General features: G+C 41.5%; 1 protein-coding gene across 1 annotated transcript in view; it reads left to right on the forward strand.

Moving 5' to 3' along the window:
• The first annotated feature begins 5,101 nt into the window (after positions 1-5,101).
• The window catches only part of ZBTB10 (zinc finger and BTB domain containing 10), a 31,877-nt gene continuing 11,248 nt past the window's right edge, over positions 5,102-25,730 (forward strand). The window contains exons 1-4 of the mRNA XM_071421329.1: positions 5,102-6,341; positions 13,295-14,192; positions 23,210-23,383; positions 25,239-25,414. Coding sequence (XP_071277430.1) covers positions 5,418-6,341; positions 13,295-14,192; positions 23,210-23,383; positions 25,239-25,414 — 2,172 coding nt within the window. The 5' untranslated portion in view covers positions 5,102-5,417. The remainder of the gene's footprint in view (positions 6,342-13,294; positions 14,193-23,209; positions 23,384-25,238; positions 25,415-25,730) is intronic.

Below are 25,730 nucleotides of genomic sequence, written 5' to 3' on the forward strand. Positions count from 1 at the left end.
TGGGCTAAATTAAGGCACATTATCTCATGTTTGTTGTGTACTAAGAGCATGCAAGGGAACAGGTATCAGACAATGGATGTTAGCTTTCATTCATAATACCTTTGTAACCTAAGGTCACAGCCTGTGATTGTGCAAAACTAAGTAATTGACCTGGAAAGATTGTGATTTACTTTTCCATTGTGATTTACTTTTCCAAATATCACTTACAAGGTAGTTCCAAGACGAATTATTGCACAAGCTCTATTTGAGTTCAATTTACCTCAGAAACAGCTGCTGATTTAGTCCAAACATTCTGCTGACACAACCAATGTGAGAGTTTCTACTCATAGGAATTACACTTTCAAGTCTTCTCCAATTGTAATCGGGAAACAAGGATTGTGAAATGACCAGATATGCCCATGCCAGGCTGGACAGCAATGAAATTCCAGTACACACAAGTTTTCCCATGGCATTCAGTGCTCCCTAGGCAGCTGAATACGTGCCACCAAAATCTATTTTGGTATGTGCACTTCAGTGACACCTGAGCATAAGGAGAACTGCAAACTAAGGATGGAATCCAGGTTTCTGAGTTCTTCCTCATTAGCTTCAATCATTGTATTCTCTTCCTGGTACTTGTGCTGTGGATTAGCAGAGTTCAAACTACAAAGTGACAGCTTACACTATTTATTTTCTGCTATGATCTATTTTTCCACTTCTGGGGTATCAGGAAAAATGTGCACTTGTTCCTGCCCTGGTAATAAAGCTCCAGTTCCAATACATTCACTTTCCTGGGTCATCCCAACAGCAGAGAAATACTTTTGCTTGAGAGACAGGAGCACCTTCTCTCCTATGAGTCAACTCCCAGCTTCCAAAATCCCTTAATATACAGGAGTATTTGAAGTGAAATTTTCACATGCCCAGGAATATAGATTTCATAACACAAAAATCATGTTAGTGAGCCTTGAAAGTTCTTTGAAAGAAATCTTTAACCTTCCTTACTGAATACAGACTCTAGGGATAGGATGACAATCCATCAGTTTCAGAAGCTATCTATCTTGGAAGAGTCAGCCTCATCATTAAAGTGTCTCTTAAGTCACAGCAGGAACTGCAGGACAAAAATCATTCCACTTATAACATGCTATTACTATCAGTGCATTTTTGTTGAAAATGCTTATGACTGGTATGGCATGATCTATTTCTCACTCATTTCTGTAAGAGTTAGATCAGACTTTAAATACTCTCTTCAGCTGCAACAAAAGGAGACACTGGATATGTGTAACAAAGTCACTGGCCATGGTGGGGGGCTTGGAATTATGTGATACTTAAGGTCTCTTTCAGCAAAACCATTCTGTGATTCTGTGATTCTGTGGATAACACACAGGCATCAATCATGCAAGTATGAGAACTTAATCCTCAGAGTCTTGCACAACAGGTTTTATCATCTAAAAGCAGACTATCCTACGCTTTTGTGTGGGAGCTTGCAATTTGTTCACTGAAAACCTAATTCAGCAGTATATACAAACACAAATTTAAAAGTTTTGGTAGAATGAGCTATAAGTAGTATTAAATATGAAATGAATTATGAAATACAAGTGATTATATTCACCCACAAAGGAGTTTTGTAAACCACCCTACCCAGATATATATACAGCTGGCATGAGGAACAGGATTTATGTGATTCTCACTCCCTTTTCACAGCACTATGACCATTTATTTTTAAATATTGGACAAAACAAAAATAATAACAAGTAATGCCTTTCTGGACAGTGTCCCCTGCACAAAGTGCTACCAGTGAATGTATATTTGGATTTCTCCAGATTTGGAGCAAAATGCCACACTGCAATACTGTATGCACATTGAGGTATCAATTATTAGTTCTGTTGTCTTGTGTGAGGCACTGGCTTTTCATTTGCAGGAAGCTGAATCAGTTTATGTTTCTTCCCAACTGAACAGTGGAAGATTTCTACATCTTTCTGTAACACAGGAGAAAGAAGCAGAGAGAACCAAGGACTATCAGAGACATAAGGTAAGGAAGCTCCATATTGTGTCTGGAGAACTAGATTTCAGACTGAATAAAACTTCATTTTCCATCTACAGTACTAGAATAGTTAACCTCTAAAGATTTCTTACCTACACTCCCATCAAAGAGTGTAAAAGCAAAAATATCCTGGCTGTTGTCCAAATTAATGAACTTTGGCAGTAAACACTACCGATTCTCAAGAGACCGTGGGTGAAAAACATATGTTAAAAAATACCAGCAGGTGTACATCAATGGCTATTTTTTAATTATGAGCCTTAGTAGCATGTGGGTTTGTCAGGGGAACTGGAAAGCTGAAGAAGAAACTGCAATGTTGTTACAAAATAAATGCATTTTTGCTACAGCATCTCAGAATGCTTTTGGAAATTTTGTCCCACTATGAACACAACAGAAAACTGCATTTGCAACAAAGCAGTCTGAAAGTGAGACTTTCTGATGTGAAGATTAAGTGGTTTGCAAATTTTTGCAAATTACTCAGCAACAAAGAGCATCATGCAAAAGTTAAGATTACCTAGGGAGACCTGTGCCTGTGAAGACACTCTGTCAAATGCAGTTAATAAGCAGACCAATGCAATCTTGATTCAAGCGTGGCAGAGCCATTATAGAACAATTAAATTAGCAACACTGATTCAGTTATGTTCCCTTTTCTGAGAGCAGTGCTCAGTGGTGGAATCCCTCATAGAGAGCTGACAACAAAGGCATGATGGGACCATTTGAGAGGAGCTATTGCAAGAGCTCAGCACCCGGGGAGAGTCTGAGAGTGTCTCTGAGAAACTTACTGTAACTGCAGGGTTGGCCCAGCTTTGAACTGAGTGAACTCCAGAGGCTTCCTCCAATCTAAATCATTTTATGATTCTGTATCGATTTGTTACCACTCGAGATTACCTGTTGCAATCAAGTAACACCTACTTCCACTTCGGGACAGCAGCCCGGCAGTTCCCTATCCTACCATTCCTCCTGAGTGTTTGGCAGCTCATCCCTGCATGCCCACGGAATTGGTTTTTAACAGAGCAGTCCAGGGTGCACTTAATGTTCCCAGAGATGACAAGCAGCCTACTCTGAAAATGTGAATCCCAGCAGGGATTCTTCCTGCAAACTTTCTGTATGCACTCACTGCCATCTGTGCTGATTTAAACATATAGTGAGAAAGACTCTACACCACAAAATATTTCTTTAAAATCAATATAAAATGGGTAAGAAATTCTAACGTAGGTAAGGGCTGAGTTAGCTGACAAATGCTGACAGGTGAGAATCAAGTCATAGGAATGCAAATTTATGGATACATCACAAAACCTAAAGCTTTATGAAGTACAGGTCTGTTTTGTGTTGTATAGAGGCTGTATCATGGGAACCCTTTGCTTCAATGGACCAGACTTGTATCATTACCTTCATCCTGTGTCCCAGTGAGGCATGGCAAATTTCAAAATTCTTTTACTCCCATCATTCATCTGACTCTTTGCTTAGATTTAGACCATTTTTGCTCCTTTACAAGAAATGATACTGCCTTTTATAGTTACTCTGTTTCTTCACAACTGACTCTCCTCTCCCCTGAGAATTTTAGAAATATTTTCCCAGAATATAAATTAATTTTCTACCAAATATCTCCTTTTCACAAGCAATTATTTGGAAGGAGGAAATCATTCTGGTTTATAGATTTTTTTATAATATTCTTGCAAAGTCTTCTCAAATGCTTAAGACCAGCTGTTCCGGACCCCTGCCTATTTCCAGGCCAACACACAGGGGGTTGTGGTTTTTTACTACTGAATATATGTGTGAGCATTACATGACATCATCAACACCCCACTTCTTCAGCTGGAAGGACCTATCCTCCTCCCTCTCTAAGATATTTTGCTATCTGTACTACTGGACCTGACTAAATGTTCTTGGTAGCGGCTGGATGGGCTGTCATTGCTGAACTGCATCGGCACGGAGGCCTCTTCTGTTTCTTACTCTGTTGCCACAGTGAACAGACTGGGGGTGCCAATCAGGGGAGCAGGTGACACCACTAAAGCAAAGACAGCAGTGCTCCGTGCTGGGTAACATCCTGCTCCTGGGCAGAGAAGGAAATTAGCCACCTTTTTCTTGGGAACTGCCATACCCCTGGGGCGTGGACAGTGACTGCTTGAGCACTTGTTCTGGTTTCCTTCTCTCATATTTGCACATACTGAGCTATTCTTCACTTTGACCTACAAGTTTCCTCGCTTTTCCTTTTCTGTTTCTCCCCACACTGGGCGTGGGGCAGAAGTGAGCAAGTGGCATAGTGAGCAGGTTGCCCAGAGAGATGGTGGAGTCTCCCTGTTATTCAGGAACCGCCTGGAAGCAATCCCGAGCCATGTGCTCTAGGCTGACCCTGCCTGAGCAGGGATTTTGGCCCCGATGACCCACAGTGGCGCCTCGCAGCCTTTCCCGTCCCACGATCCGCACAGCCCGCCGGGGTCACGGCCTGTCGTGTCCGTGGTGCCCCCGATGCCCATGGTGCCCGTGGCGCCCATGGTGCCCCCGGTGTCCGTGATGCCCATGGTGCCCCCAGTGTCCATGGTGCCCGTGGCGCCCATGGTGCCCCCGGTGTGCGTGGCGCCCCCAGTGTCCATGGTGCCCGTGGCGCCCATGGTGCCCCCGGTGTCCCGGCCGCTCCCGCCCCGCGCCCGCACCGCGCGCGCCGCGCCTCGCGCCTCACGCGCGGCACAGGGACCCGCCCCGCTGGCACGTGCGGGAGGCGCTCGCGCCGCCTCGCGCGCCTATAACGGTCCCGCCGCTCCGGGGCCCCGCGGAGGCTCGGCCGCTGCTCCGCGGCCGCTGCCGCTCGCCCCTCGGGACCCGCTATGTCCCCCTTCCCTCCCTGTTTCCGGCAGCCGAGGGAGCGGGCAGCGGCCCCCCGGCGCGGGCAGACGTGGGGGGGGAAGGAAAGGAGGGACGGAGGGGGTCGACCCCGTACCCCCCCACACCCCCCCCCTCGCCCCACACTGGGCGGGGCGGGGAGGGGCGGGGCGGGCGCCGCGTGACGCGGCGCGGCCGCAGCGCGCGCCCGCCCCCCGCCGGCCCCCCCTCCCTCCTGCCCGCCCCCCGCTCGCGCCCCCCCTCCCCTCCCCTCCCCTGCGGCGGCGGCGGGCGGCGGCCGCGGTGCATTGTGGGCAGCCCGTTGTTCATTTGCCACCCGACCCGATCCGGGGCCTGTCGGGACGGAAGCGCTGCCGCCGCCGAGCGATCGAGCGGGATCCATTGTGGGCAGCCCCGCGCCCGCCGCGATCCAGGCCGGACCCGGGGGAGCGGGGAGCGAGCGGCCGGACTTCGCTTCTCTCGGCCGCCGCCCCCGCACGGCAGCCGGGCGCCTCCTTCCCCCGCCCCGTTCCCGCGGCGGACGGAGCGCTCGGCCGGGCGGGGGGCGCGGGGCGCGCCCGCCATGTTCGCGGAGATAAACCGGCGGACGCTCGCGTTCCGCGGCGGCGGCCTCGTCACCTCCGCGGCGGCCGCCTCGGCGGCGGGGGCCGAGGCCTGGGAGCGGCAGGACCCCGAGGCGCTGAACGGGCGCGGGGCGGACGAGGAGGCGGAGCTGGAGGGGCTGGAGGCCGAGGAGCTGGAGGCCACCGCCGCCGAGGAGAAGGAGCTGCTGCTGCCCCAAGACGCGGCGTCGCCCCCCGCCGCCGCCGGTCCCATGTTCGCTGAGAGGAACCGCCGGACTCTGGCCTTCCGCGGCGGCGGGGGGCTTCTGGCCGCCCACCCCGCCGCCAACAATGGCTGCGAGGCCGCGGCCTGGCCGCGGAAGCACTTCAATGGGCGGGGGGCGGACGAGGAGATGGAGCTGGAGGGCGCGGAGGGACTGGAGACCGAGGGGCTGCTGGAGGGCAAGGAGCTGGTCCAGGACGGGGGTTCGCTGAGTGACAGCAGCGACGACGAGGAGGACGGCGAAGGGGGCAGCCTGGGCGACGGCAGCGGCGCCGAGGGCGGCAGCTGCAGCAGCAGCCGGCGGTCGGGGGGCGACGGCGGGGACGAGGCGGAGGGCAGCGGCGAGGGGGAGAGCATCCGGCACTTCCCGCTGGCCAGGCCCAAGTCCCTGCTGCAGAAGCTGCACATCTCCTTCCAGGGCTCCTGGCTCAAGGAGTTCCCGTGGCTCTACTACTGCCAGGAGACCGGCCTCATGTCGTGCGCCTGGTGCACCGCGGCCGTCGCCGCTGCTGCGCCCCCCGAGGTGATCATGTCCGGCGCGCCCCTGCCCGGGGGGCACGACGAGCTCTGCAAGGGCACCCGCAACTACAAGCGCACCCTGCTCCTGCGGCACCACCTCTCCGCCGAGCATCGCCTCAACGAGCCCGGTAGCGCCGAGCAGGTACGGCACGGGACGGGGAGGGGGCGGTGGGGAGGGAGGGAGGGAGGGGCAATCCCGGCCTCCCCTCTGCATAGGTGAGGTTTTCCTGTGCTCACGTGTGTGAACTTCTCTAAATGGCTGCTCGTGGTGGTTGCTGCCCGGCGGGCTGGCCACGCCGCGTTGCTCTCGCTCGCCGCGTCCGGAGCGGGGGACGAGCCCCCTCTGGGATTTGGGGTGACTCTCCCGCTGGATGTGGGCAGGCATACAAACGCAGCAGGAGCTGTTGTTTGTGGCTGTACTCCGTTCCCGTTATCCGTCCGGCCCTGGCGGGTGCCGCTTTCATTAGTTCGACTGTTTATCTCTTGAAGATAAACGGGCGATGTGGGAAAAAAGTTGCGTACGAATCCCAGTGTCACAGCACTGATTTAAATACGCTCGTTACAACTTCCTCCTGCGGTACAGGCGGAGGGCGGGCAGTGTCCGGCCAGCGACCGCTTGTGAAATGGGGACTCGGCGGCGTGAAATTGGAATCGCTCTGCCTGCTTAGCGGTGTGGCCCCGGTGCGCTAATCGGATAACTCCGTGTATTTAAGTTCTTCGCGCTGAATTTTTTTTTTTTTTTCCGATTGCGTTGCCTTAGATTGCGTTGCTGAGCAAGAAGTCTGCAATCACTTGGTGTGTGTTTGAGATAAACATGTGGTTTCCTGAAAGCCGTGTTACTATGCCAGCGCTCCTCTAACGCTGTAGGAGTAGTGAAACTCTTCACGTTCCCCGCTGAACTTCAAATCGCTGTGTTTCTTGGCTGCTTTCACGAATGAGGCAGGGCTTGCCCTAGAATATATGTGGATGAAAAGCCCTAAAGAATACTTGTGTTGAATCCGCAGCCTTCTGCAGCCTTTTCTCCTAGGGATGCCTGCGCTGCTAAAGTTCGCTCGATCGATTCGCTGGCGTTAAACTTGCCTGCGGGCATTAACTAAGTGTTGCTTCAGGTTAGGCTAGTCCTTGAATTGTTGGGCTGTTAGCCGGAATTAATTGATTAGTCACTCCGTTTTTCTGCATTTAGAATTCCGTTTTAATTGAAACCCCCACCTTGGCTGGGTAGCTTTATTTGGAGTCTGAAATGTAATGCGGTAGTTAGATTGAGGTTATTGCTTGAGCACTCTTAAGGAGCTCAGGGTACCTTGGACAAGAGCTGCTAGTCAAATGTTGGGGCAGGATATGAGGATTACAGGATGACTTATAAAACATTAGGTGAACGTTAAGGGAAACCTTATGGTGCACAAACACCAGTTATCCAAAATATTATTTTTTGGATTTACAAATGCACCTTCAAGATGGTTAATACTACCTTTTCAGCGAGTGCAGTTTTATAGCAGCTACTGTTACAGATAGTGTGTGCTAGTAGGTCATCTTATCAGTTTTCTTCAGTCTTCTGGGGATTGCCACTCACTCTGCAGTGTTTTAGCCAAACTTGCTTTCAATTAGTTGCTTCTAATTAAGAGACTTATATTCTTAGTTTCTTTTACTTCTTCATATCTTTGAAAGTGTTCCAGTTTTGCATAATGCTATTGCAGTGTGTTCCTTACTGTCTTGTTGCCTAGTTTCTAACTTTGAGTTGTGAATGATTACTTTGTAGAAGTATGTTCTGTCTCCTGTGTTAGTGGATGCTGTTAATCCCTGCTACACTTGGAAGCTTCTCTCAGTCTGTTTTAGCTGTATTTAAATAAAAGCTATTCCAAGCATTTTTTTCTCTACTCAAATAACTACTTTCTTTCTTTCTGTCCTCTTACCCTGACTCTGTTGCAAAACTGAAATACTGGGAGGGTGGAAGGGAGCACAGAATATTGGCTTGTTATCACAGTAACCTACAAGTTAATGTAAGTATGTATTTGATGATTGTAAGTGTTTATTTGAAGACCTTTCATTGCCATGGGAATATTTGTAAAAATGAATCTCTGCTTTTATACCACTGATAGTTTAAGAAAAAAAATATTTGGACTAACTGTGATAATAAATGAAACAGTAGGATAGATGAGTCAGTGGTTCTTCTGCACTGTACAAAAGATAAGGTTGGGACAAAGGTAGCTGTAAAGAGATTTTTTTTTTTAGTGGAAAACAGTGCTTTGTGCATCCTTCTGCAGTTACATTTCAGTTAAAAACTTCTCACAAGGGAAGGAATTGCAGTTTTTCAGGAGTCAGTGTAGTTTTCTTTGTGGCACACTTTCACATTACAGTTGCTTTATCAAAAACCTGATTAAGAATCTCTGTTTTCTTTCCCTTCTATGTTTAATTTCCGTATCCTTTCATAGACTTAATGGCACTTGAATTTCTTTTGATACATATGTTTAAATTAATACCAAAACAATAGCCCCATTTTTTTTCTAAATGCCATGATACCAGATACTTGGAACAAAAGTAGGTAATTTGTACCCTGACCGTATTTCCAACATACATAATGAGGCAGCAAAGCCGTTTAGATTTAATGAAACTTGGGAGAGATCTTTCAGCCTTTGTGTTAGAGACAGCACACATGTATTATGGACTTGACAAGCCTCAACTGCAGGGCATGTTTAGCAGCTGCTAATAAACATATGGCATAGTGCCACCACTCAAGAGCAGAAAGGAAATTGTAGGTGTTAAGACAGTAAAGCAGTGGAAATTTCTATAGGTCTGTTGGATATTACACTCATGAAGAAATGAGTGATGATTTCAGTTTATTTTTGGGATACATTTAATTTGGAATGCCAAAATACATCACAAGTGGTTGCAGCTGCTGTAATTCAAGGGTATTGAGCTGTCAACCAATGCTTCTTTCTAAGACCAAATTCTTGAATCTTTTTCTATTCTAGTTTTTAAAGTAATTTTTCTCCACATTAAAGCTTAAGGAAATCTGTCATCATCTTTAAACTACCTTTGTTTTTGTTGTGAACAGACTATTGTGTTGCAAGAATCTTAAGAAATGGATGCTTAGTGGGAAATTATGGCAAAATATTTTAATTCTTTGATGAATTTGGGTCCATAAGATGCAGATTTATTGGCTGCTGGGGATTCCTCTCCTCAAACCAACTTCTTAAAACATTTTCTTTCTGGACGTAATTTAAAGCTAAGCCTTGGAAATACTGCCAGAAAAGCTTTCTCCAGTCTAACAGGCATGTTGGTTTAAAGCAGAAGCTCTCCAAAAGGAAGAAGGCCTTTGATGTGTTATTTTTTCCATGTGAACTGGAATTGTTTGCATTATGTGAGCAGTGATGAATGGAAGTCATGCTTCAGATGTTAGAGTTACATTACAGTGTTCTAAGTTCACTTCTTGACTTACTCTTAGCAGAGTGAAGAAGTTGAGGAGGAAGTCAGGACTTAGAGTAAACACTATTACTTAGTGTGCTTTTATTTAATGTTTTTATCAAACCTCAAACTACTCAGTTTGATATTAGGCAATTAATGAAATAATTTGAAATTGCTGAGTTGTCTGTGAGTGGTGCTGTGTGGCAGTGGAGCATTGTGTGCAACTGATGGGACCGTGTTTTGAGATCATTTTCCTCTGCATGTGGTTAAGAAGCTACTGATAGCTTAGAAGATACATTTACCAGAGTAAGGATTAACTTGGGGGCACAGGGAACTGCTGTAGAGCAAGATGTGGTAGTGGGGAAGGGATTAAAAAATGTGGCGTAATTACTTTTCATATGCATGTAGCTGAGATGTGATCTGTGGTTAGGTTGGTTTGGGTTTTTCTTAATTCTTCCTGCCCTCACTGTCCCTCCTTCCAGGGACGGAGTGTGCTGATGGAACAGTAGGAAAAAGAAAACTAAACAAACTAAACTTCTAGGTGCAATTTTTGATCATCTGTTTCTGCCCCTGTTAGCTTTTGGGCAAGTTTAATTAATGAATTATATATATAACATAGTAATTTATCTTTGTGTGTATTCTTTTGAAACTGAGCACAATATTAGTTTCCTTAAGCAGTCTCTGTTCTGTTGCAGCACTTCTTAATCTCACCCACAGAGAGACGTTTTTGACTTAGAGCACTGAAGAGTCCATAAATTGAAATGAAATTGTGCTGATTTTTATCTTTTATTCCTTACTAGTGTTTATTAAAGGGTGAGGTGGTTTGGTGTTGGGGTAACTTAGTTGATGAGAATATGGGATCTGTATTCTGAAAATATAGTTGATATCTAAGCAAATATCATTAGTTTGTTGTTCTCATTAGAAAAAATAGAACCCATATGATAATGTGTCATGTAAGTTACAGAAGTTTGAAAATACACTTTTTCCTGTAATTATTTTCTGCATCTTGCCTCCCGTTGAACTGTATTCTATTTTTTCTGTATCAATGTCTAAATCTCTCATCGTAATATTATTTTGTTAATTTTTCTCATAATAAATATCAGTTCTACTTGTCATACTTGGTGTACATAGACTTGATAACTGCTCAGATGTCAGGACTTCATTTGAGTTGTGGCACTAGGGTTAACTGTTGTACCATACCAGCAGTAAAATGGTTGGTTTTAGTACTGCAGTTAGTTTTAGAAATGTTTATGCACCCACTTCTGTAAAGCTATAATACTAATTAAAGCTGTAATACTGATTGATCTTTCTCCAACACACACCCCTAATAGCTTGGACACAGGTTGCATAATATCTCATTTTTCCACTCAACCTTCTGGTCTTGCCACAATGAAGATTTCAGTCTTGTGTTTCTGTAGCACATTTGTGATCTGCAGCTGCTCTTCACTATGCTGGCTTGTCCTGTTCTCAGGAAACAAAAACCCCACATTGTAAATATCAATTTATTTTTTTTTGTCCCAGCTTGATTGGATACTTATACTTGCTTAGTTAAAATGTACTCTCTCTCCATTATTTAATCAGACGTTTGTCAAAAGAAAAGAATTGCTGCAGGTTGTTTTTTAAATTTTATGTGGTGTTTAATGTGTTCTCGGAGAATGAAATTGGCAGCTATCATAGCATCTACCTAACATTTACTGTGTGAGGTGCAAGTCACTGGTGATTGACGAGCATGACAACACTTTAGGGTACTGTCATTTTCATCTTAATCTGATCCAGTGTCAGTGTAATTGGTGTTTTGAAACTGTGCAGTGCTCCATTGCTAAAGTGACAGGAAGCTAGTCTAGAACCAAAATCTGCTGAGAGCTTGGAGTGACAGCCTTAGCTGTCCCACATCTGGAGCAAACTGTTTCACAGCCTTGGTCCAAGGTAGTACTTGGGGTGTGTCACAAAGTATAGAAAAAAATTAAGATTAGGTGGGCAAAGATCTACTGCTTGTTTTTGTGTAAAACCCTAATTGCTTTTATTCCTTCCTCTTTAATGAAGTGTTTTTCTGAGAAGAGTAGGGATTCAGAAGCAACTTGAATGTGACAGCAAACTGAAATTTCTCTGCAGGAGATGCTGAAATGGCACAGTTTCTGTTTTGGTTATAGCAGACCTTATTTGCTGCTTATGTATGTAAACACCGTTTTAGATGTAGTTACAGCCTCAGTTGTCATTCCAGAGATCCACACTGGGATTATAAATTGAGATGAGTACTGATTTAATCCACTAAGGTCTATGGGGTGGAAAGTGACTTTTAAAATATATGTAGCTGGTTTCTGCTATAGTCCCAAATTTGGAGTAGTACTGTCCTGTAATGTGTATTTTAACTCCAGCATAGCTTATGGGCTCATGACAGTGCTAACATTTCCTTCTTAATACTGATTTTGACCTGTAATGTTGAGGCAGGTGAGCTTTAACACCATCTCTAGCTTGCTAATCAGTGGGGTGTTTTAGGAGCTGAGAGAAGAAAATAATGATTTGGCTTGGAACTATCCAGTTTTGGGCTTTCCTTGTTTGCTAGGAAAGAAGAGAGAATCTTGGAGATAGAGTATGAAACAGACTGTCATTGTTGCTGCTCTTCATGGCAGCATATGTCAACATATAAGTATGGTCTCAAATATGCCAGTCTGTGTTTTCTGCTTTCTCCTAGCTGCTGCTTTGTAGCATCTCTGAATCATCTTTAACTTGACTTAGAAGTCTTCTATGTGCTCTAAAATCCAGTTCAGATCTCTTGATCTCTCCCTGTCTGTTCTCATCTTTAATAATGAATTATGTCTCGGTGTTGGATTTTGTGAAAATATCAGGTTTTAGCAAAATTTTGAAGCCTTTTTTGAGATCACATCTTAAAAAGGCTGTGTGTGTGTAATAAGTATTGTTCCAGTGTTGCCACTGGAAAGTTTGGGAGGCTTATTTCAAGAAAGTCTGAGGCAAGTATTGTAATGGAAGCTTAAGTTGGGAGTTTTTTTGTCATCTGCAGTATTTTGTCTGCTTGTCATGTGATACACTGTTTAATCCTAAACCTGCTGCAATTAAAAAACAAAGGATAAATACTTTATTTGTAAAACTGTATAAGAAATACATTTGCTGTTATATCTCCTTTAGCAATATGTTTTCTTTAAAACATTCAAGACAGATTAGGACATACAGGCCTAATCTGTGTCTGTTCATATCTCAGCATGAAGAAAATGTTGAATCACTTATCCAGATTCTGCTTAATTGTTTAAGTGGAGATTTCTGGGGAAAGAACAAAGGATTGGATATGTAAGAATCATGTAATTAAATCTTTGGAAAGAGAAGCTTCTGAATCTTTAGTATATGTGGGTTAGGAATAACAAGTACTTCACACTCAACTATATATTTCCTTACTTTTGGCTGAAATTTCCCTTCCTTTGCCCTCAAGGCAAATCTAGCTCTGTTTGTTTTAAACTTGGGGGTGGAAGGTGCAGAATGAGAGCATGATTTTTAGTTTTCAGAAATATCTTGTTATTTATATATTCCTGTCTGCCTTTGTGACCAAGAACATAAATAGCAAAAAATTAGTTTGATTAAAATAATCTTCTTATATTTATTTTCATATCATTATTTTCGTATTTAACTAAGGAGAGCATTTAGTAAGAGCTAATTATGTTTGTGTGGTTTTTTTAATTGCAGGAGGCAGAGTTACCATCAGAACTGAATAATGAAGGATACTGTGATTTTAACAGCAGGCCAAATGAGAACTCTTACTGCTATCAGCTCCTGCAAGAGCTCAACGAGCAGAGGAAGAAAGGCATTCTTTGTGATGTTAATATTGTGGTGAGTGGGAGGGTCTTCAGAGCTCACAAGAACATCCTGGTTGCAGGCAGCCGCTTCTTTAAGACTCTCTATTGCTTTACAAACAAGGAAAGCCGTAACCAAACCACTGTTACCTATTTAGACGTTGTTGCTGTTCAAGGTTTTTCTGTCATCTTGGACTTCTTGTATTCTGGTAACCTCGTGCTTACGAGCCAAAACGCCATTGAAGTGATGTCGGTGGCCAGCTACCTTCAGATGACGGAGGTTGTCCAGTCCTGCCGCAACTTCATTAAAGATGCCTTAAACATAAGTATAAAATCAGAAGCTCCAGAGACTGTTGTAGTGGATTACAACAGAAGATCTGTTAGTAGGGATGGTTTATCTCCAAGGGATCAAAAAGTTGCCAGCTTCTGGGCAACACGAAACCTCACCAACTTGGCAAGTAGCATAAAAACTGAGAACGATCCCTACCCTATTGATGAGGGCCAAATGGAAAGCTACCAAATGAATGACTGCAGTTGGGTCCAGGACAGCTCACCTGAAATGGCTGAAAATGAATCTCAAGGTGAGGGAAAAGTTTTTGTGTGGAATGACATGGGTGCACAGGGACAATCAGTTCAAGAACCTGGAAAAGCAAGAAGGAAAAACCAAACTGCAAAGAGATTTATTTATAATGTACCACCTAATACTGAAGAGAACTCTGAAGATTGCTCGGTGTTGCAACCGTCAGTCCCATATCCAGAAGAAGATTTGTCATTTATTAAAGAAGAAGCAGGTAAATATTGCTTAATGTCAATTATGTCATTTGAAAATTAATGTATTGACTGCAGTACCTGACTACATAACTTTTGGTTTTTTTATTTTTTAAATTATGCTGTATGAATAGTTAATGTATGTATTTGAAGTACTGTCATTTGCCTGCCTCACTTTTTGGTGAATTAATAGTTTTGAAAACTTACTGCAATTTAGAAGCCAAGTTAGGGGTGAATTTGAGACACAGCTGGAACAAAGTTCTTTGGGTGTCTGTTGTTTCTAAAGCAGTTGAAAATGTATGCCTACTTCAAACATCAAGGAACTGTGGATGTCTCCTCCAGGGGCCCTGCTCTGCTCCTGCCCATGGACGAGCAGTGGTCCCACAGGGGACACGTGGGGACACACAGTCGTGCTGTGTGGTGCCTGGGTACTGTGGTGACACGTGCCAGTGCAGAGCAGTGTGGGATGGGACTGGGGATGTGTTTCTCCAGAACAAGAGACCTTCATGTGCTTAGTAGTGTGACACAACAGAGCAGCTCTGGAGAAGCAGCTGTGCTGAGGAATACATCTGCAAATTCTTCTTACTTATCTCTGGTCTTCATCTCTGAACTCTGGGTAGGTCTGCTTTAGCTTTACTTGAGAGTTGTGCTTGTGAAGTGAATTTCCTGTACTTACTGGCTAAGCTTTGTTAGGCTGCACAGAATTCCTTCTGGCTGAGCTGAGGATAGAAGCTGTTTCAGGAATGTGACAGTCGTTAATATGCCTCAGGTCCACAGCACCAGGTTAGATCGAGCCCAAGTGAAGCTCTTTAGCTGCAGAGAGTGGGGCATGTTGAGTCCTCAGCACCCACACAACTATTCTGCCTGTGCTGGGCTACACTACTTGCTCTAGTTGCAGTGCCACGAAAAACAACAGAAAGTCTGAAGCAAGAGCTGAGGATGTGTGTATTAGCTGCGCAAATACAAAATTTCTGACACAAATTAGCATGTGATTTTTATTGATGATTTATAGGGGATTAATATTCAGTGTCTTTGACTGATGGAAATGCAGAGAATATGCATTTGATGGCACCAACAACAGATATAATTAGTTGTTTGGATTCTGTGAAATTATGTATGTGTGCTATGAAGATTTCTTGGAGAAATAATGGAGGGCATGGGCAGCGCAGTATGTTTAGTCCTTGTTTTTTGTTGGGTTTTTTGTTTGTTTGTTTGTGGGTTTTTTGGTTGGCTGGTTGGTACTTTTTTTTTTTTGACAGAAGCACCAATGTTTCCAGTACCTTGTTATGCTAAAGAATCGAATTACAAAATACATTCATGTAGCATTTTGATGAAAAGAACTGTATTGGAGACAGATCATACTGAATATGTGTTGTGGTGTCAGTCCAAAATCATTGAAAGTTCTGTGACCACGGGGGGAAGTTTATTTTACTGAGTTCTAAAATACTAGTCAACTAGTGATCTCCTTGAGAGCACACCATATATGTTCCGAAGTACATAATTTCATTTTCTGTCAGTGTCAGAATTCTTTTGGAAGCCTTATATAATATTTTTATAAAACATCTTCACTTTTACTGAGTTCTTGAATGCATACTGTTTGAAACAAGAGTGACTGAAGCAGGGCTTGGTATAACTTGCTTTTCACCCATAGACCGTTCTTCAGCCTTTGTTATTCTTTCTCTTCTGCTTGTGGCTCTTTTTCTTTACTTTGCAGGAAGATTCCACTCTTAAACACTCTTCTTTTAACTGCTCCCTCTATGCCAAAGAAGAGGTGGAAGAGGGAGGATGCAGAATTGGAAGAATGTCAAGAATGAGTTGTAGAGTAACCTGCAGGTTACACAGTAACTTTTTAGTTTTGGATTAAATTTCCTGTGGGGATGAAAAACTACCAAAAATAATAGGCACTGAGAGGTAAAAAATCAAAAAGAAAATGTAATCTGGAATAGATATAAGACAATTCTATAAGAAGAAAAATAAAGAATAATAAATTCTTATATTCAGAGGTAAGGAGTGCGCTCTCCTGTTGGTTGCTGAAACGGAAACAACGAGCTTCTACTATTATGCTTTGTCATGTTCTGATGGGGGTAACACCAGTGGTTAGGAACCATCAGTTACATGCAGGGGGAGTTTCTGTGCCCTTGATTTAGGTTTGGGTTGGTCTGGTGCTTTTATGATGATACTGTAGATATGGTAGAAGAGAAGCCTACTTAAGATCACTCCTCTCACTCCAGAAATTTATCCCTGAAGCCACTTCCTTGAATTCTATAGTAAATGAATTTTCCAGTTGGGTACAGTTGGTAAGTATTAGATAGTAAAGAGTAAAAGCTTTCTGAAGCATCTGCTACCCCTCTTGTTCCAGTAAAGCAAATATGTTAAACTGCTCCTTGCTGAACATGAGTTTTTCTACTCATATCCAATCAGGCTATGTCAGCTGCTTCTTCCTCTCACCCTGTGTTGCTCATGCCTTGTGAAGGCTGATGTAGAATAGAGGCTAGATGGAGTTAAAGAATAAAGTAGGTATTTATTAAAAAGCCTCAATGGACACACCTTGAGCAGCACAAGACCTCAGCCATAGCTACACCCAAGATGAACCCAAAATGGGCACAAAATGGACGACTGGCCACGGGGTCTCACACTCTTATAAGTTCAGGTCCATTTGCATATTGGAGTTAATTTTCCTGTTATAGCTTTAGGTTATGAAGTCTCATTCTTCTTGTTTTTCTGTCTTCAGTAGACCATTGTTTATGCTCTTGGGCCTGAAACTTAGATCATTTGTCCTTGGTCCCCAGCTAGAGAAAGAATTGATTTGTCTACCTGCTCTGTGAAGAGAGCTTACTATCCCCTAATATGAAGCTCAGAACTACACACTAAAGCAGTACAGAATATGAAAAATATGAAAGCTAAAACCCGAGGCATCATTGCCAGTGAGTTTAACACCATCCCTGTACAAGTATCATGTTGGTGAGCTTTAGAGAAGCTTTAAAAATTTAAGATAGATTTCAAATTTCTTGTACTGTCTTAGATTTACTTATATTTTACTTATGTTTTCAAGACTTCTCCAATTTAGCTATATTAATTAAAGTAGCTGTTTTAGTTAAACATGGAACATTACCACTTATCTCAGTATTTTCTCTCCTACTTGATAATCTGCTAAAAAGGTCTTTTACTGTTTACAGCCATCATTCATCCTACAATTAACCATTTACCATAGTGAAAATAACCATGCAGACAACATATTACAGTCAGTGTTAGAGTGTGTTACAAAAGATCCTAAAAGCTCAGTGAACGTAATTCATCATATGCTTAATGTCTCTTCATGGGGTGATTTTGTCAATTTTCATCACTTCTTGGGTATGCCTTTCATCTGGGCGTGGTGTTTTTGTTTTTGTAAAGTGTCCTATCCTCAGACTTCAGAACACAGCTGTGAAGTGTTGCTTATGCTTTCTGGAACAGACTTGCATACAAGAGCCCAGTAGCTTTATGAAGCTGCAAGTGTGTAATTTGTTATTGTGATTTTCAGGCTAGGTTATGCTGTATTCTAATGGGGGTGAGAGAAAGGATAACAAGGGCAGGATTAAAGCAGTCCACAGTGGAACGAGAGGGTTCCTAACTGATTTTGTAGGGGTTCTTAAGGAATTAATTCAGCTTGCTGTAGAAACAGCTACTTTTCAGAAGGATACAAACAGCAGCTAAACCTGCTTACAAAAAATCTAGTGCTGGTCCCAGTGTTTGTCATGATGCAAGGGAGGAGCATAACACAACTTGATTAGGCTTTACAATAAAGCAGGTACCTTTGTATTTGAAGAAATCAAGATTGATGGACTTATCAGGGCATGTGTATATTTCTTGTAGGGATAAACCCCACTCAACTGACTGTGTTACAAAAGAAAAAATAATTTTATATTTTTCCTACTTTTTCATGGTACTCTAACTCTCAGTCATATTTTTTTTGGACCTTAAGCTGATACATCAATTAAAAGATTTAAGTTCCTTGATGGACCTTTAACCACTTTATTTGCCCCATTCCCTATGTAATCCAGTATTGAAGGTGTCAAAGGTTTTTAGAAGTCATCTGAAAACACTGCAATATCTGAGGGTCAATCTCTTCCCCAGTCATTCAATTTACCTCTCCCAGGGATCATCCCAAAGTCAAGCAGATTGCCTCCTCACATTCTTACAGTATGGTCTGTCCCTGAGCCTACAATTCCAGGCAGTGTTTTGTGGTTTGGTTTGTTTTTTGGTTTTTTGGGGTGTTTTCTTGGTTTTTGGTTTTTTTTTTTTGGTTTTTTTTGGGTTTTTTTGGGTTTTTGTTTTTTTTTTTTTTGTTTTGTTTTGGTTTTTTTTTTTGTGAATGGGTTGGGGAAGACGGTTTTGTGGTGTCTACGGATCATCTCTGCCTGAAAGTCCCTTTGAGTCCCAGTGTAATGCACTGACTTACTAAAAAGGATCCATGAGAACATTTAACTCCTCCACAAATAAATGGTCTGCATGAGGAAAGTTCTTTACTTTCTTGTGTTTCATTGGTGTAGTTGTTGGAGGAGATCAGTAAAATAGCTTTCACTTTCTTGGGAAGGAATTTTTCAGGGAAGGTATGATAATCAAGTGGAAAAGCAAGTGCATAATATATTTGGTATCAGTTAGTGGTCTTCTCTCAGAGGTAGTTGATGCTAGATCTGACTACATAGTTACAGCAATATACCGCATTTTCATGAATGAAAAACAGTAAAAATTGAGAGCAATTTGGAGCAATAGAGTATGAGTAAGATTGCATTGGCAAAATGTCTTAAGTATGTCTGAGCCCTCTCTTGCAAGGGGCAGCTGAGCAGTAATGTGCTTCTGAAGCATTTTCAGAAGAAGCAAGGTTCAAGATGTGAGGAATACCCTGGGAACAAAGGGAGCTCAAGATACTTTGTTTTCCCCACCTTCCTAGTAGGTCAGTCTTGGCAGTGCTGTTTCCTCTGTCATGTTACCTAACATAAGCAACAAATCCAGCTCTCTAATAGCAATCCAGATTGTATCAGTAGATTACCACTGCTTTCTTTGCAATCCTTGAAAGCTATGGCTTATCCTGTCTACTTTCTGTCTTTTTTAATTGATTAGATGAGCAGTCAGTGTCAAAAAAATACAGTGAAAAATAGTATTTATTTTTCTCTTATTTTGGCACTGTTTCCAATGCTAATATATGTAAAGAAAACAGAAGTTCACTACAAACATCTGTATCTAATGCAAAGTTTTGTATCTTTCCCTCAGTGCACCATATGTGTGTCCTTTTCTGTAATGCCCTGTTCAATGGCTTCTGTCACTGAACTTCTCATTGTTTCCCATATCATCACCTACTCAGTAATGTATCCTTTTCTGGCCCCCAGATCTGTATATTTCCTCATATAAATCAGAAAAAGAGTGAAAAAGTTGTCAAACTAAGGGTGCTTCTGGCTTAGACATGTTCTCTCTTTCTGGTGGTGCATGCCTACCTCTTGCCTTCAAAACTGAAAATCATTGTATCTGGCTTCTGATTATCCTTTTTCCTGAGAACAAATGCAGTAGAACATAAAATCCTTTCACAATGTTTTTGATAGCTTTTTTTAGTGGTGTAAAAGCCACACAACCACTTTATTTTATTTCACACTGTCCTATCTCTTGTCAAATCAACATAATGTGAATTTTAGTGCTGATGGTTAATGAGCTTCTTTGTATTGTTGTATTTTTTATTTTTTGTTGTTGTCTGGCTTTGCTTGTTGTTGTCTTTAATAAAAGATCACATTACTGATATCCTTTTATCCATGCAGGCTAGAAGAATGGGTAAATATTTGAGGTTAATTGACATTTGGATTATTAACTTACACATCTTAGAAATCAACTAAAGTGTAAGAAGGTAACCTTAGATCAGAGAAAAGTTGTGATCAAGTGGCTTAGTCTGGGGAGACAGAATATTCTTGCTTCTAGTTAGCTTATTTTTTTTTCCTTCAAGGTCTGCCTTACTTGTCTATACTTCCCCCTTTGCACCCTATCCCCAGTCTGTCAGTATGACTGCATCCATAGTTCCTTTCAGCCTCCTATCAAGAGACTATCACCTGGCTTTGAAGTGACCAGAACAGGTCAGATGATAATTATGTCTAGTTTTGCAAGCAGGTTTCAGGGGGCAGTAGTAGCCTGGGTGAGAGGAGAAATGGGAGAAGATACTATGAGCCACAGGGGTCTGTAAATGTGTTACATTCTGGAAGCTTACTGGACTGTAGGATCTATATCCAGCTGGGGAAGGTGGAAGAGGCTGGGTATTGCACTTCCAGCTTCCAGTCTGTGTGTAATTCAAGTCTGTCTTGTTTTGATGACCAATTAGACACTGAAGATGCCTTTTGCATGGTTTTGTTTTGAGCACATTAAATGTGTGCTTAATCTAGAAAGCAGGTTTTCTAGGTCAACGAATTATTCTAAGAATAAGCATTAGGTTTAATTATTATCTACTTAGTCATGTATACTGAAGCATGAAGCATGTGTAGCAACCTCTTATCGCTTGTGGTATCTGTCCTGGTGTTCTTTCATGTTATAGTGGGTCTTCTCTTCCAGTTGGAGTTTGAAAGATTTAGTACCTACACGGGGTGACAGCTCTTAAATTTATTTGGCTGTGCTGAGTCTTGTGCTAAGTTCTCAAATTATGCAGGGGTTTGAGATCCTAAGTTCCCTCAGACTTAAATATCAGCTGTGTACATAAATGTTCCTAGTGACATTTAGTTTGTATTCTCATAAATACAGAAGAATTGTCAAAGTGACAGTGTTAGATATAAAATGTGCTCACCTTGGTCCAACTCTTACCTATGGTCAGTCTTTGGTGTATGCTTATTCTGAAGGAAGCTATACAATAGTGCCTGTACACAGCATAACAGTACATCTGTGTGCAGTAAAGACTTGGGTCTGTGGATCTTACAGATATTCATCCTGTAAGGGAGGGAAAAGTGATTAAAATACTTTGTTACTGACTGACCTTTCACTGTTCAGCTACAGTTCTAGTTCAGGGAGAAAAATCTATAATGAAAGGATGTAATACTTTAAACATTATAAAAGTAGGTTTGGTTTTTTTTTTTTTTCCTCTGCTAGATCCTGAAGCCTGCTGTAATTTGGAGGCTTTTAGCCTAAAGATCACAACACTGCTTCCTCTCTAATCCTTTAGTGTGTATTACAGAAGGAAGTCTTCCTCCTCACCTCAAAGGAATGTGTAGTTGGCATGTCTAGAGGGTATCTGTGTTCTATTCCTTGAGTTGTTGAGATGCCATTGCTGGACTCCATCACTCCAAATTAGTATAAGGAGTTCTTGCCTCTTTTGGACATAACAGAAGTTAGGTCAGTAATTAAAGTTAGAGTCAGTAATTTAAAAAAAATTCCTCACCGCTTTGTGTTTTTTAAGGGAGAGGGAGGTTTATTCCCTTCCCTCTTCTTCCTTTTATAGCAAAATAGGTAGTTAGATGAACTAAAATACTGCTATTTCTCGTCTGCATTCACTCAAGCCCTGCTTTTTAAAAGCTCTGGTAGAATGCCTAATTTGGCAGTCATGATCCAGCTTTGCTTGTTGTTTGCCATTGTCTAATGGATGAGATAGAATTATAAGCTTCCTACTTGTTGAGTGATATCCTTTTGAACTGTTGTCTTATGTTGCAGACCGAATCACTGCTGCCAGTGTTAATGCTGCCTAAGCAGTATATGAAACTACTGTATGTGTCTCATACTGTGAGGATTTGTAATCTGTACTTTTTTCCAGTAAAACTGCAGGTTGGAAGTGTTTAAATATGCGGCTTGCCACTAGCTGCATGAAATTCTGGTTTAGCCTAAGAGAATTTCCTTTCCCAAAAAATCCTTAGAATGAATAGTATAAGGATAAAAAGAAGTCTTTGGGCTATTAAAATGTATAGTTTCAGGCTTGAAAGCAAAAATACTTCTCCTCAAGACTTTTCACAGTGGTGACATTGGGAATCCAGTGTGAGGACCCAACTACCATCTAGAGAAATAAAAGGAAATCTGCCAGTTACCACTGCAGTTTGTTTATTTAACAACTGTTTGCCTGTGAGGAAAGTAATGGATTTATGAGTTCATGATTTCCAACAAACTCCTGTCTTGGGGATTGGGGGAACATTGATTTGCACTATTGCCAGAAGAACTTTTGCCCAACAAATGTGATGTTGTCAAATTCTTAGTGCAGCTTTATTGTGTACTATTTATAGTTCTCTGTGCTCTGTAATAGTGACTCCATGTTCACTGATGCAGTTCTTACTTGTTACGAAGTATGGAAGTAAACAAGCTAAGATATTTTAAAGGCATTGTGCACTTCTGAATAGTTTTATTTTTTTAAAGCAGAAAAACAATACAAAGGCAACATAAACTGCAGAAGATCTTGTCTTAAGAGCAAATGTAAATATGCAAACCAGTCTTTTAAGCTGTTATATTCCAAGTAATTACATTCTCTTGAATTGATGTGGTTTTAGAGTAATGGAGATGATTATTCAGAAAAGGATTTAGACATAGCTGTAGGATCCTTTATATAAATAAAGGTATTTAAAGCACTAATATATATATATATATATAATGAAGATATTTTAAGGCAATATAAAAAACACCATGCCTCTAGTAGAAAATACTTAGTTTTGTACCAGCTAGACTACTGTGGCAGTCCAAGTGAAGTCACTGCACAAAGCAGTTCTGAAGAGAAAGGTTTTCTGATGGAAAACCTTTCAGCCCCCTCATGATGGTAGTGAGGGAGTACATATCCTTACCATCAAAGTCCCTGTAGTAGGAAAAAGGCTTTCAACTTTTCTCAGGATGGGGAGAAGAAATGATGCTGGGGAGAGTAGTTCAGGGGTCTCATTTCATTGAAGTTGAGAATACAGTTATTTCTTGTTTTAGTATTGAATACTATGTGAAAACATGCTATAATTACTATTTTAAGGTTAGAAACGTTTTTGTCACAGTTTAAAAAGGATCTATATTGCAAAACAGATTAGATTGATGACTGATTAGAACCCAGGAAGCTAAAGAAAGAATGTGTCTTTAATAGCTACTTCAAGTGACTTCAAGTATGGACTGTTGCCGGGTACTTCAAATGACTTCAAGTACGGATTGCTGCCGGGTACTTCAAGTGACTTCAAGTATGGGCTGCTACCGGGTACTTCAAGTGATTTCAAGTATGGATTGCTGCCAGAATCTTGGCCAAAAGAAGCTTGGGAAAATGGTAAGTGTGTCTGATGGAGAGTAGGTAGAGGGTTAGGAAATTATTTAATCAATCTTCTTCCATATCATTTGCCTTTCTGGATAGTATACTTCCTTGGAGGGAGGAAAAGGAATTCAAATGTATGGAAGAGTAAAACCAGCATGTGATTTATATCAGTTCTAGTATTGTGACTCAGTGTGAAGGTACCTGAGGTCTTTAATAACGTGATAGCTGCCCGTCCCTTTACTAAGCTAAATACGGATAAATGGCCTTTGAAATTGAAAACTTGGATGGTGAAGATATGGAAATAAATATAATTTTAAAAGGAGATCTCAGCATATGTCTTGCTATTAAAAATAAGAAACTTTATTGCAATAAATGTTTTTAGTTCCGTGACGCTGTAATTAAGCCTTTTTCTGTCAGTTCAAGCAAGCAGTTATCTGTACTTATTTTTCTGTCTGAAAACATACTGAAAATACCACCATATCTAAAACAATAGTTGCTAGTTTCTTACAATATGTCAAGTCTTCAGTAAAAAGAAGATAGCAAGTACTGGGTAATAGTAATGCTTACCTCTTCTCTTTAACTGAGCAGTTACTGGGATGTGCCTTATGGTTTATTTTAAATATTTTGGGGTTTACAGTAGAAGAAATGTGGTCATGAGAAGGTGAAATTTGCTAGCAGTCAAGAAATTAGAAGTTGGGTCTTAGGAAGTCTGCCTGTTCTTAAACCAATAAATTCCCATATATTTTACAGCCCTGATGTCTGCCTGCATAGGATTTACTTTTCTTCATGCAAGCCATTATGTGATGTTATGTGAACATGCAGCTCACATGAGTGCTCCAGTATGCAAACTTGGAAGTTACATTTTGCTAATATTCACAAGTTTGGATGGATTTCAAAACTCAAAGGAGGCAACTCTAGAGACATGCCTGTGAGCATGTGCACATAATGTGCAATTAGTTATGTTTTCTTCTTGCCAGTGTGAACACTAGAAACTCTTGCACATAATCAGGTAGCCTTAGCCAGTGCTTTTTGGATGCTTCTAGATGGTTATGATGATGTTCATAAGTTCTCACCTGTAGTAAGCTGAGTCAGTATGTTATTATCAAAATAATCTTTGTATTTCTGTGTGGCCTTTTCTATGCCATAGAATCCCGTGGTGTTCTTTTTCACACAGTAATAGGCAACTGTATTAAACCTGTTTTGCATATATCCTTTGGGCAAACTATATAAAGAGCTCTCTTCCATCATAAGGAAGAAGTGAGATATTGCTTCTTCCAGAAGTTTTTTCTGCTCTTTTTATTTTTTCTGCTGTTAGATCAAAGTAGAAAAAAGGTAAAATCTGAACCAATAACTTCCTTTTTGAGAATTTCAGAATGTTGCTACCTCTTAGTGTCTTACTCCTCTTGTCAATATTCATTCTTACTTATACTTTTTTTCAAGTCAGATCTTGGTAGACAGTTCCTGCATGTAATTCTAAATAGAATATTGGAAGAGAAGATTGCAACTGTCTAAATGCTGCAGAGTTAGAGGGTTTATAATCCAGAAGAAAATGTTTTCTGGTATAAGTGACATCTAGGAAAATGAAATATTGGTAAATTATGGTTAACTTACTTCAATTCATGAAATAAGACTTCCATGGTAAAAATGACTTGTTTACAAGTAGGTATTTTTCTAGTAGAATTGCACATGCAGAACTTAGCAGCATTTTTGATTTCTGCAGACAGGCATTGTCCTGATTTCACTGATGAGAAGTCATGTATTTTGCTTTATTGTTTTGGCACCTGTTTATTTTTGTGCACCAGACAGAACAAATTTAGATTATTCTTTGCATGTTTCATCATCTTTTATCCTGATGCTTCTTATCTTTTAGGTGATTCCTCTGCTTTAATCATGAACAAGTTGAAGTGTCCACACTGTAATTATGTAGCCAAATACAGAAGAACACTAAAGAGACACTTGCTCATTCACACAGGAGTGAGATCTTTCAGTTGTGACATCTGTGGGAAGCTGTTTACACGAAGAGAGCATGTAAAGAGACATTCCTTGGTAGGTAATCTCAAGTGTTCATGTATATGTATGCACATGTATGAGTGGGGTTTTATGGGGTTTTTCAGGTGTTTTGGTAGTTGGAACAAACTGTTCTCTGATTTGACATAATGTAAATTGTCTTATCTTGATCTGAAATGGATGAAGATAAACATTTCTTGGATAACTGTGCCTCTCGTTTTCTTAATGGAAAATGCAGTGTCAACGAAGACAGTAATTTCAAGATTATTTTGAAAGTGATGTGATAAAGGGATGCAGTGTATATAAGTATTCTGTAGATAATGAAAAGCAGTTTTGGCTTAGCTTTACTGCAGTA

The sequence above is a fragment of the Agelaius tricolor genome, unplaced genomic scaffold (assembly GCF_023055355.1).
Source record: "Agelaius tricolor isolate 1412-34295 unplaced genomic scaffold, bAgeTri1.0.p SCAF_2, whole genome shotgun sequence".
Classification (NCBI taxonomy): Eukaryota; Metazoa; Chordata; class Aves; order Passeriformes; family Icteridae; genus Agelaius; species Agelaius tricolor.